Here is a 13,307-nt window from a genome sequence, read left to right as displayed (position 1 = left end):
GGTCTTCTGTGTCGCTCGCACTGGGAGTTGGAGACTGGAGCTGTTCCTATTCGGCCATCTTGCTCCGCCTCCCGATTTTCACCCTTTCTTATACATACCAGGTAGTTTTGCACCTTAGTAGTTTTATCTTTTGAGAACCAGTTTAAATATTATCTCTCAGTGAATTGCCTTTGACTCTGCAAGGCAAAGGCAGTTGGTTAATTGCCACTTTTTTTGCTCCTACATTATTTTGTTTGATTCTGTAAAATGTCTTTGATTTCACAGATTTATAATTTGTTTGTTTCCTTATCTACCCACCTATCTAGATTATGAACTCTTTCAGGGCTGGGACTTTCTCTCATTTATATTTTTTAGCTCACTTTGAGGTATAAGTTACATCCAGTCAAATTCACCCCATTTTCAGTATACAATTCAGTGAGTTTTGATAACTATATATAGTCTTCTAGCAACGATCACATTCATAATACAAAACATTTCCATAACCCCCAAAATTCCCACGTACCCCTGTGCAGTCAATCCCTTCTTCCTACTGTAGGCCATTAGCAAACACTGATCTACTTCCTGTCAAAATAGTTTGCCTTTTCTAGAATTACCTGTCAATGGACTCTGGCATCAATGATCATTCACATGGCTGGATATATGACTTCTTTCTCTTAACTAATGCTTTTGAGATTCATGCATATTGTTGCATGTATCAGGATAGTTCTTCCTAATTTATTATTGAACTGTCTTCCATTTTTTAGATATACCACACTTTATCCATTCACATGTTGTTGGAAATTCAGGTTTCCAGTTTTGGGCTAATATGAATAAAGTTGCTATGAGCAGTGAAGTACAAGTCTTCATGTGAAGATGTTTTCATTTCCGGTGGGGAAATACTCAGGAATAATTTTGCTGAGTAAGATGGTAATTATATGTTTAAATTGTAAGAAACTGTCAAATTGTTTACCAGAGTGGCTCTACCATTTGCATTTCTACCAGCAGTGTATCCAGTTGCTGTCAGAACATGTGTTCATTCTTTATACTTTGTTACAGATTGTCTTAAATAACAAAACGTTTTTTAAAGACATTTCCTGTACATATATGTCTTTTACATTTGCCCACATATTTGCCATTTTCATACCCATGTATTTTGTTTCTTCCTGAAGATCTGTAGATCTCAGTTTCCACCTGGTGTCATTCTCTTTCAGTTCAAGGACTTTCACATATGCTTGTAGTGCAGTCCTGCTGGTGGCAAATTTTCTCCATTTTTATTTATCTAAAATAATCTTTTTTTGCCTTTGTTTTAGAAATACAGTTTTGCTTGATGTCAAATTTAAAGTTATAGGGTTTTTTTAAGCTTTATATTGATGTTCGATTTTCTTTTGGCCCCCATTGCTTCTAATGAAAAGCGAACAGCCATTTGTATTGTTACCTCATATACAGTTGACCCCTGAACAACATGGATTTTAACTGTGCAGGTCCACTTATACATGGATTTCTTTCAACCAAATGTGGATTGAAAATAACAGTATTCTCAGGTTGCAAAACACAGTATAATGAGGGTCTACTTTTCGTATAGCTGGTTTCTGCAGGGCTACTGTCAGACTTTCATATGCATGGATTTCGGGGAGCAGATGGTGGTCCTGGAACTAATCCTTCATGTACACCTTGTTACTAGTGTATAATGTATTATTTTTTCTCAGACTGTTTTAAAGATTTTCTCCTTATCTTTGGATTTCAGCAATTTTTTTTTCTTTGATGTGCTAAGGTTGCCTTTTGTTTGTATTTGTTCTGCTTAGGGTATACTGAGCTTTGTGGAGCTGTAAGTTCCTGTTTTTTCACCATATTTGGGAAATGTTTGCCACTATTATTTCACTTTTAGGGGGGCTCCGTTTTCTCTGCTGCATTCTGAGACTAAATATACATATTTTAGACAACTTTTTATTGTCTTACAAATCACTAACACTCTTCCTGTCTTTTTCATCTTTTTTTCCTTACTGTTATTTAGACTGGATAATTTCTGTTAATGTATCTTCTACTTCCCTGTTTTGTTTTTTTTTCCTGCCATATCCACGTTATGCTGTTAAGCCTACCTGATTTTTCATTTCAGATTCTCCTTTTGGTTTTTTTTGTTTTTGAAGTTTTATAGTATCTGTTCCTCATCTTAGATTTCCATACGTTCGTGCATTGTGACCATGTTTCCTGAAAGTCCTGAACATATTCGTAATAACTACTTTAAAATTCTTATTTGCATAGGTCACGTAAGGATTGAATTCTGTTAACTGCTTTTTCTCTAGATATAGGTCTCAGAAATATTCCAGTATATACAATAAATCGCATAGTCATCCTGCCTTTACTTGACAGGAGCCGGGCTTACAGCCTGTCCTATCTGCCTGCACATCAGGATTCCTGTGTGCCCCTGGATGCAGCCCTACATGTTGTTTTGTATTTTTGTTCCCTCTTGGGTCTACAAAGTTACTTATCTTGTTTTTGAGTCTTTTTGATGTTTATCTTTTTATAAAGTATCTATTTTAGGTAGGTTAGCCTGAGGGAATACATTGAAACAGGAATTTAGTGCCCCTCCTGTCAAAGGTCTCTGTTTTTTCCAAAGCAGAATGCTTTGGAAACTTGAGGAGTGTTTTTATTTGCTGATAGTTTGGTTAATATACTTGAACTCAGTGAAAGCCTCATTTCAGAAATAAATATTTATAGGTATTTCACTCAAGTAGTTCTATTTATATATTCCCTCTCCATTCCAGATGTTTAAAAAAGGAGTTAAACTTCAACACATTGGAAAAAAATAAATTTATAAGAACTAAATTGTAATAATATTAGGGATAAAAGTAAGCATGTCTGTTGTTAAATAAGAAATTAGTTACAAATTCATTTAGGGTCTTTACTATAAGTGAAAAACTGTATGTGTATAGCAAAAAGTTATTAATAAATATGCATGTGTATGTGTATATATGTATGCCCAGATACTTTTTATATGTTATTTTTAGTCTTTGTGTTTGTTTATAACTATTCCTACTTACATTGATTTGTCAGGAACTTTATACAGATTAAAGTAACTGTCGATATTAATGAAAATCTGTTTAGTATTTTTCTAAAAAATTAATTCATGTTTGTATATTTATTTTTGAAAGATAAAAGCTTTTAAGGCTATTAATTTGCCTGTAAGTATAACTTTGGTTGCGTTCATAGACAAAGTTTTGGGGAATTGGAGAGATAATTATTGATATTTGTTAAGAATTATTCCCTTTTATTCGGTGATATTCACCCATTATTTAATCCCCATAACAACCTTGATTTCTTCTTCCCCGTTCTGGATTTGAAGAAACAAGGTAGTACATTTTCCCCAAGGTGATACAATATGTAAGTACCAGAAATGGAATTTAAATTTAGTGCTGTCTGATTCCAAACGTGTTTTTCTTTAGTTCTTCTTGGAAATTTCCTGAGTGTTCTCATTGTCATTATTTTCTGAATATTTTTAGAGTTTTGATTTTCTTTTGGACCCAAAAGTTATTTATTTAATAAGACTTTTTCTTCTTTGTTTCCTTTTAATATTTATGTTTTAATTATATTTAAAAAATCAGGGGACTGGAGGTGATTCTTTTTCAGTAGGCAAGAGTTTTTAAGTTTGTTTATTGTTGATCTTTAAATTTATTATATTGTACTTATAGAATGTGTTGTCTTAATTTCCTTATATTTAAAATGTATTAACATTTTCTTTGTTCTTGGTATATAATTATTTTTAAAGCTTGTTGTTTTAATATGTCTCTAGATTAAATAGGTCTCATATTTTCTCTAGATTTCTCTCATGTATAGTGTTCATGGTCTGCGTGTATAAAATATACCTTATCAATTTGGCTTTTGAAGTCATATCGTTACTATTAACTTACTTGTAAAGTATGTTTTATTCTGAAGTTTGGGTAATACTGAAGTCTTGGCAAACGCACGTGGTTAAAAACTCCCCCTGGTTTAACAGAATGTGTTTTTGGATTAAAAAAAAAAAAAAGAGTCAAAAGAACTTTCTAATTAGATTTTAGAAACAAGTGCATTGGTTTATATGGAAAGGAAATTTGGTTATATGAAAGATATACAGGTTCCTCAGGGAAGGGAAAAAATAAGTCATAAAAGTTTCTCTTAGAACGTATTGTGTTCGATTTATCTCATGTCTACAGAGATAAAATGGTAGGTAAGTTTAGGTTTTCTTTTATAGAAACATAAACCAAAGTTAGTTAAGAAAAACTAAATTAAAATGAGAGCTCTGAACTTGGAAAAACCCAATGGAACCTTAAGATTTTTCTGTTATATTGCTTCATTATTACTTGTTTTTCAAGTGGAATTTAAGAGAGAAATTTATGATATTTTCAATGTATTTATATAGAAAAACAATTATTTATAAAACGTATTTTTATAGTTTTAATATAAACATTCCCTTAAGGAGATTCTATATAATCTTTGTTAATTAAACTTTCAAATTTGAAAGTAAATCATGACTGCACACTATTTGTCAGAAGTTATGACACTCTTTATAAAGCCTTTTTTAAAAATCTGGGGTGACGGGCTGGGTGGCATGGTGGCTCACACTTGTAATCCCAACACTTTGGGAAACCAAGGCAGGAGGAACACTGGAGCCCAGGAGTTCAAGACCAGCCTGGGTAACAGAGTGACTAAAACAAAACAAAGCAACTCTACTGAAAAACAAAACAAAACAAAACAAAACAAGATTAGCCAAGCATGGTGTTGTACACTTGTAGTCCTAGCTTCTTGGAAATCGAAGTGGGTGAATTGATTGAGCCCTGGAGGTCAAGGTTGCAGTGAGCTGTGATTGCACACTGCACTCCAGCCTATGTGACAGAGCAAGACACTGAAAAGAAAGAGAGAGAGAGAAAGAGAGAGAGAGAGAGAGAGAGAGACAGAAAAGGAAGAAAGGAAGGAAGGAAGGAAGGAAAGAAAGAAGGAAAGGAAAGGAAAGGAAGGGAAAGGGAAAGGGAAATGGGGAAGGAAGGCAAAGAAAGGGAAAGAGAGAAAAAAGAAATTTTGAGGACTGCTTTTAGTTTTACTGTAATTTAGGTTATTAATGTTACAGGCTTGTCCTTTTCTACTCTTTGATACTTTGAATCTCATGTAAGTCCCATCTTTACTGGTTTATTATTGTTAATTTTTTTTCCATTGGTAATTCTTAGTTTTACTTTGTAAAAAATATCCAAAATCTTACCAATCTTCACTACCTCCATACAACTACGTTTGTCTAAGCCCTCATCATAGTTCACCTAAGTAGACTCTTAGCAGCCCCTTATTGGACTTCCAACTTCCTTTTTTTCCTCTATGTAGTCTTTTCTTTACACACCAGATAGAAAGATCTTAAAACATTTATTCCTTTGCCCAAAACCATCCCAAAGTTAAAGCTATAGTCTTTAGTATGGCCCTTAGAGTTCTTCGTGACTGGCCTGTGGCTGCTTCTCTAATCTTATCTCCTAATTCTTTGCTTTTTCACTGTGCTCTAGCCATAGGACTTTCTTACTCTCTCCCTGAAATGTTAAAAGCACACCCTTACTTCAGAATATTTGCATTTACTGTCTTCCTCCCAGACTGCACTTCTTTCAGATACCTGAATTAGTTGCTCTCACAGTTCATCCAAGACTCTACTAAAATGATTTCACCAGAGGATATCCCTGACCTCTCATATCTAAAATTCTCTTCTTATCTTACTTGCAAAGCAGCCTATGTGCATAACTGTAGATTTTTATGTTTTTTTCTTTTTCCTCCTAATATTTAACTGTTTTCTTACCCAGGTCTAATTTTTTTTTTTTAGATAGGGTCTCACTATGTTGCCCAGAATGGTCTCGAACTCCTAGGCTCAAACAATCCTCCCACCTCAGCTTCCCATGTAACTGGGATTAGGGGCATGCCATGGCACCTAGCTCCAGGCTTAATTTGAGAACAGATATTTTTAGCAATGTTTTATTGAATTCTTTCAGAACATTCAAATTAACTTCATAAAGACAAAAACTTTTCTGTACTCATAAATTCACTGGTTTATGTAAGATTTAATTACATCTCATAATAAAAGATACAGTTAGCATTAATGGTTTGGGAAAAAACACACCTGATGCTTAGTAAAGCTAAAACTTAACTGATGGAAACAAAAATGTAGGCTTCATTCTAGAGTACTCTGCCAGAGTCAGCATACATAATATGTGAACATTAATCAGAATGTTCTACAGAAGTAGAGTCTTTTACTAATGAGTCCAGTAAGTTGATCAAGTAGAGTTCGATTAAAAGAGCTTAATTTGTAATCAACATTAGAAACTGAAATAGATTTAGCTTGATTACATATATAGCTTTTTCAGATTATCCTAACTTTATTGGATTAGTTCATCTTTAAAGTTCCTATAAAATTAATTCCACAAGTGGGAATAAATGACTACTAGAGAATTGCCACTTTTCTTAAAATAACATAGATTGTAAAAAATGTATCTAATCAAAGATGTTCTACAAATGGATAGTGTTGATGGTTGCACAAAATTGTAGACATACTTAATGTCACTGAATTATACACTTAAAAATGCTTAACATGGCAAATTTTATGTTATGGATATTTTATCACAATAAAAGAAAACTGAAAAAATACATCTTTACTTACGTTTTTTAAATGTAAATAAAACCTTTAGGCAATGTTACTATGCAGTGTAGAAGAAAAAGCAGAAGTCATGGAATTAGAAGTCTTGTATTTATGTAATACGAGTTCTATCACGAGTGAGTTGGATAGATTTTGGCAAACCTTTTAAACTATCTTAGCTGTAGTTTTTTTTATGTTGAATGTAAACATACTTGTTCTTAACTCTCAGGAATTTCATGAGGAACAAGTTTTAAGTTTTATATATATCTATGTATGCTTTTCATAAACCACAAATAAGTTTATATACTTTAGCTGGAACTTTATAATTTCAGAGGGGTTATTGAACTGACTATTGGCATTGGATGTAAGAATTTGGCTTCAGGCATTTGCTGTTGAGGTTTTAAAAGTGTTTAAATATCTTACTGTAATTTTTTTGTTTTGTTATTTGGGACAGTGCAGCTGTTTTCTCTTAGGGTATAATTAGTTGAGAATGGAAAAGTTTAGCTTATATTTGGAGAGTTATACTTCCTATTTCCATTATAAAATTTTCAGTTTTTTTCCTAATTAGTGTCTTTGCTTAATGGGTCCTCTTTATGACTTTTGGGGAGAAAATCTCCTAGACTGAGATAGGTATTAGATAATTAGCTTTCATTTTCTCCTTGGAAGTGAGTGAGTTAAGTAACAAAAAATCATATAAAAGTTATATGATTTATGTAAGTTATGTACAATGGAACAGAAAATGATAGTCTGAGTAAGGTACAATGATGAAGTCGTAAATCAGATTTAAGCAACAGAAAGTTATTTATCGCTTTATTGCCCAGGCTGGAGTGCAGTGGCATGATCTTGGCTGACTGCAACCTCCACCTCCTGGACTAAAGCATTTCTCCTGCCTCAGCCTCCTGAGTAGCTTGGACTACAGGCAAGCACCACCATGTCCAGCTAATTATTTTTGTATTTTTAGTAGATACGGGGTTTCACCATATTGGCCAGACTGGTCGGAACTCCTGACCTCAGGTGATGTCAAAGTGCTGGCATTACAGGCGTGAGCCACTGCACCCGGCCTAGAAAATTATTTATCTTGGGCATTGATTAAATTGCATTTCTAGATACTCACTGTCAGTAGACTAAAAGATTTTTTCCCCTCTGAATAAGAAAACCGTACGTTCAAGGAACTCAGTATTTATTAATTTTTGCAAAACATCCCTGTTTGTTTTGTTAATCACAAAACAGAATCATTTTAACAATATGCTGTACCAAATAGATTGTATACAATACAATATACTGTGATAATATACTGTAATAAAATTACCAGCACCATTACTCTTGTGCTTTGTGGCCATTCTGAAGCAAAATAAGGGTTAATTGAACGTTAATTGAACGCACTGCCATACCAAAACAGTGGATCTGCTAACTAAGGCTGCTAAGTGACTAATGGCGGATAGTATATAGAATGCGGCCACAGTGGGCAAAGGCATGATTCATGTCTTGGGCAGGATATAGCAGGACAGCGCAAGATTTCATCAGGCTACTCAGAATGGTATGCAATTTAAAACTTACGAATTGTTTATTTCTGGAATTTTCCATTTAATATTTTTGGATTCAGTTAACCGTAGGTAACTGAAACTGCAGAAAACAAAACTGTGGATAAAGGGAGATTACTGTGTATATGATCCTCAGTGACTGGCTTCTCCTAGGTGTTTCCTCCTTCTCCCCTCCCTCCTAACAGTGATGCTCTAGCCATGCAGAACCATCTTTGTATATTCTAAAATATAGTCCCTTGCTTTTATGTGTGCTGTTCCTTCTATTTTTTCCCCTGTTGTCCAGTTAGTGATGTACTTCTCACTTTTATAATGCTTTCTTTTACTCCATCTTCTATGACATTGACATTGCTTGTGTTTACCTCTGTTAAAATCTCATTGCATTTTAATTGCAATTTATCTCTCTGTCTCTTTCCCTGGGTTAAAAACTCTGAGTATCTTGATGAAAAGAATTTTGTTGTATCCATCCATTTATTCCCCACACATAGCACATTGTCTGAAGATGCTTTGTAAATGTTTGTAGAGTGCAGGAATAGTATTATATATAGGAAAACACAAAAGTCTGAAGGTGATACACATATCAATGGTGATGCTGCTCTAGGTATCATAATCAATTGTGCTGCCGGTTAGACTGGGCCCCATGTTTCCTGGCTCCCTCAGTCCAATGCTCTGCCACTAAATGGAATGAATTTCAGTTCTTAACAAAACATCTTTTTGTTTTTTCTTTACAGATATTGATGATGTTGAGAAGTTCAAACCAGGTTACCTGGAAGCTACTCTTAATTGGTTTAGATTATATAAGGTACCAGATGGAAAACCAGAAAACCAGTTTGCTTTTAATGGAGAATTCAAAAACAAGGTGAAGATGAGAATCTTTATTTTAAAATGTACCTCCCGTACAATACTCATTTCACTTGGGGAGTTTCTTATGTGAATATGTATATATAGTATGGTAAGAAAAGTGCTTTTTACTGACTTACATATTTAAGAACATTATTTTATTATTTAAATTTTGCTTCAGAAGATCTCTCTAAGTGAATCACCAAGGCTGAAAAATATCTGTGTCCATCTGTCTATAGCTCCTACATGTTAGAAAATGAACAAATTTCATGATCAGTCTAATTTTGCAAATTGTATACATAGAAAAACTTTCTATTTACTGTTTTGTGGAGGAGAAAGTTACGCACCCTTAATATAAATCCGTAGGGCACTCCCTCCTAAGTATTCATTCTACCACGACGGCACTAAGCTGCTTAACAATTGAAAGGACACCTGAATTATCTTACTGTCATAGGATTTTTCTATTAGAATACCACAGAGTTACCACAAAGTATCTCTAATATGACATAAATGGAGAGAATAGGCCAAGGAGTTAAAGTCTAAAACATGGAATTTTTTTTAAAGTTATTACTACTAGGTAAATTGAATATTTGAAACCAACTTTTAAGTGGATAACAGTAAGTATGTTTTATAAGTGAAATAAGGCATGTTAATGAAAACTTAAAATTTATGATGAGTATTTTGCTGTAAAAGAATTGATTGCTGGACTCAGTGTTTTTTTTGAAGGCACATTAAAAGAATTCTTCAAATCTTGAGGGCTTTGTCTGGGATTATTAAATGTAAATATAAAATTATTATTTTAGATTAAATTATCTTCTTGAAAGGATTAAAAATTTATATAATACATTATTTTTTCTTTAAAAAATTTACATTTTATTATTGAGATAATTGAAATTTCAAACCTATATAGTATTTTTGTGTCTCCTTATTGCCTCAGGGTAAGTCTGCCAAGTCACAAATTTGTAAAGAATGAGGTAGTTTTGGGTTTTCATTTGTTTTGACAAATAGTAATTCTTTTCTGTATAAAGATGAGGTCATTTATACAACTTCTACAGAAAATAATTATTTTATGCATTACTTTTTACTATTGCTATTTAAAATATAGAGCCTTAGTTCCTTTAGTATTGCTATGAAAGAATTGCTGAGGCTGGGTAGTTTATAAAGAAAAGGTTTATTTAGCTCACAGTCCTACAGGGTATACCAGAAGCATGGTGCTGGCATCTGCTTCTAGTAAGGACCTCAGAAAGCTTCCAATCATGCCAAAAGACAAAAGGGGGCAGGCATGCCACAGGGTGAGAGAGGAAGCAAGTGAGAGAGGTGGAAGGTACCCAGGCTCTTTTTAACAATCAGTTCTTGTGGGAACTAACAGAACAAGAAGTCATTGATTACTCTGAGGAGGCACCAAGCCATTCATGAGGGATCCACCCCCATGATCCATACACCTCCCATTAGGCCTCACTTCCAACATTGGGGGTCAAATTTGAACGAGATTTGAGAGGACAAATCCCCTCAAACCATAGCAGGGCATAACTCAAGAATTAATTTGTGCCTCTTTAACATGGTTGGAAAGATGGTTCCTTTCTTTTATTCTGGGTTTCTCTTGCAACCCCTTTAAGCAGGTATTGAAATTGGTTCTAAATAATCACACTTATCCAAATAATTGGATTAAAAATCTATCCTTACATAATCAGATAATGTATTAGATTTCTTGTCCTGTATCTGAAGTGAGATCCCCGCCCAACACTATCTCATTAAGATATAAACTGTCCTCCATCACAGGCAATAGAAGACCTGAGAGAAATTCTCTTTTCAGAGGATAAATTTCCCATTATTACTGTGTCTCAGTTCCCAAGATTCTTTGGTTTCTTTATTATCATAATGTGTGTAGTTATCACTGGAGAAGAAAGGAGTTTGAACTAACCGGTAGGGACTCTCCATAAGGAAAACAAGCAACATTTTTGGGAAAAAACTCTACAGAACTTTCTGCTTTGGGATTATAAAGCAAGTTTCCTTTAGATGCTCTTACTGGATGTATATCCAACAAGAGGTGTATCTGTTGTTGCTTATGCATTTTTAGACAATGTCATAAATGTCAAGGAGATGTACTACTTTCAGACAGTGGATAGTCTAAAATTACTTTGAAAAACTACATTTAGACCGCCTGCAGTTTTGATGACGCTGAAATTAATGGGTGCATGCTTACTGACAAGCCGGGTACTGGGTTAAGCACTTTACACATGTCGTCTTACTTACTCTTGCAACAACTCTGTGACTTAGATCAGGAGTTGGCAAACTTTTTTCTGTAATGGGTCATATAGAAAATATTTTAGGCTTCGCAGATCGTATGATTTCTGTCACAGCTGCTCAACTCTGCGCTTGCAGCACTAGAGCAGCCGTAGGCCAGACACAAACAAATGTGACTGTTCAGTAAAACTTTACAGGGGGTAGGCTGGATTTTACCCATAGGCCCTAGTTTGCCAACCCTGATGTAGATTGTTCCTATTATATTCTACTTCATAGATGAAGAAATTGAGACTTAGCAAGCTTAAGTAACCTGCCCAAAGTCACACAGCTGACAAATAAGGAAGCCAGAATTTATACCAAACTTTGCCTAACTCTGGAGTTTCATGCTCTTAGCAGTTTACTGTCATCACAAGATTAGTTTTGTGTTAGTATAACAATGTGACTGATATTAAAGATGTCTTTTTTTTATTTGTTTGTTTGGAGCTAGGCTTTTGCTCTTGAAGTTATTAAATCCACTCATCAATGTTGGAAAGCATTGCTTATGAAGAAGTGTAATGGAGGAGCTATAAATTGGTAAGAATTTGTCTTTTCTATGTAAGTAACACTATTTTATTATTAATTGGTATTAAACAGCCACATAATACTCAGATTTCAGATTTTTTTAAAAAAGAAAATTTCATATTTTTTTTTTTCATTGTAAACAATACAGAGTATCTACCTATTCATTGAGCATTACTAAGTGTTGGGCACTATTAAACTAGGAATTGACATGATCCTTTTTCTCAAGGGATTTATAATTTAGTGGGAATACTGACAAACAAATGGACAGTTAATTGAAATACATTGTGCAAAGATGAAAAACGCAATTTTTCAACATGTAAATCTATATGGTTTTTTTAATCTAATAACTACCGTATAATTTCTTTGAAAGTAAAAGCCTTCTTATTCATCATGATCACTAGTTGATTGATTAAGAGAAATTAATAGTAACATAAATCAAACGTGTAATTTAAAACATTGAAATGCATATTCACCCATTTTTGGATGTAGGGCTGAGCACCTTTTAATATCTTTTCCATATAGATTTTGTATATACTCTAACGTAACATAGGATAGAAAATAAAGATTCTGTAATCCTTAAATTCCTTATAGCTTAAAATCCCTGACAGATTTTTAGAGTTCTTTTTAAAAAATCATTTAAACTATGTTATCCACACCCAATTTGATACCAAATTTTTGTAGTGATTCACCTTTATTGAGGCTTTTTAGGAACCCAGTATTGTTTAAAGCCTCCATAGTTTTATAACCTACTTAATGTTCATAGAAACAGTTCTTCCACACTCTTTCGCAGTTCATCTGTGAACATAATTAATACTAAAATTTTGAAATTATAGTAACAAGTACAATTGGCAAACACATTTAGGAACAAAAACAACTGGCTCTTGGTAAGTCTAAGTATAGGAGGCAAAACCAGTCCTGTGGGGGTACTAAAGATATTACTATGAATACGATAGAGTCCCTGCGCTCTCTGAGCACAGTCTGGGAATCAAGAGGGTCGTTAAAGAAATCACTAGAATAAGGTAATCAGATGGAGTAAAGAATTACTTAATCTCAAGGAATATTTTACCTAAGTCATCAAGAAGGCCCGTTTTGCCTACAACACAAATGCTTGGCATTCAAGATACTGACTTTGTTTCTCTTGCTTACTAAAGAAACACTGTCAACTCCTTGGCCTTCTCCCTTTTTTCTTACCTTGTATGCAGAACACTCTTTTTTTTTTCTTTTTTTAAGCATAATCTTAAAATGTAGGTAATTGTTTCTAATATAAATAATATATTTTATTCACAGCAAAGCTGGATATGATTGAATGTCCTCTAGTCTTGTCTATCCTAGCAAATGGTGGACTGAGCTATTCTTTGTGGTCTAAAATTAAGACTACAGTGTAATGAGTCCCTCCAGTATGTAGGGGAGGGTCTCTGATCGTCTGAGGAAATATTTGCTTGCTCTTTGCTGTCTTATCTCCTTCCTGATCACATTTTCTAAAAAGCTTATGAAGTCTTTGATGAGACTTGAGT

At 33.9% G+C, this 13,307-nt stretch overlaps 1 protein-coding gene across 6 annotated transcripts in view; it reads left to right on the top strand.

Annotated features, from left to right (window-relative positions):
- Positions 1-13,307, top strand: part of PPA2 (pyrophosphatase (inorganic) 2) — a 112,072-nt gene that overhangs the window by 70,981 nt on the left and 27,784 nt on the right. For 4 of the 6 annotated variants that reach the window (XM_011943252.1, XM_011943258.1, XM_011943257.1 and 1 more), the window contains 2 exons: positions 8,880-9,007; positions 11,720-11,805. In XM_011943252.1, coding sequence (XP_011798642.1) covers positions 8,880-9,007; positions 11,720-11,805 — 214 coding nt within the window. Of the gene's footprint in view, positions 1-2,285; positions 3,061-8,879; positions 9,008-9,169; positions 9,735-11,719; positions 11,806-13,307 lie in introns of those variants that run through there. The other 2 variants (XM_011943255.1, XM_011943256.1) reach the window with 2 other exon arrangements.

This window comes from Colobus angolensis, unplaced genomic scaffold (genome assembly GCF_000951035.1).
Source record: "Colobus angolensis palliatus isolate OR3802 unplaced genomic scaffold, Cang.pa_1.0 Scaffold217, whole genome shotgun sequence".
Classification (NCBI taxonomy): Eukaryota; Metazoa; Chordata; class Mammalia; order Primates; family Cercopithecidae; genus Colobus; species Colobus angolensis.
This window is presented reverse-complemented; position numbering and strand designations above follow the sequence as displayed.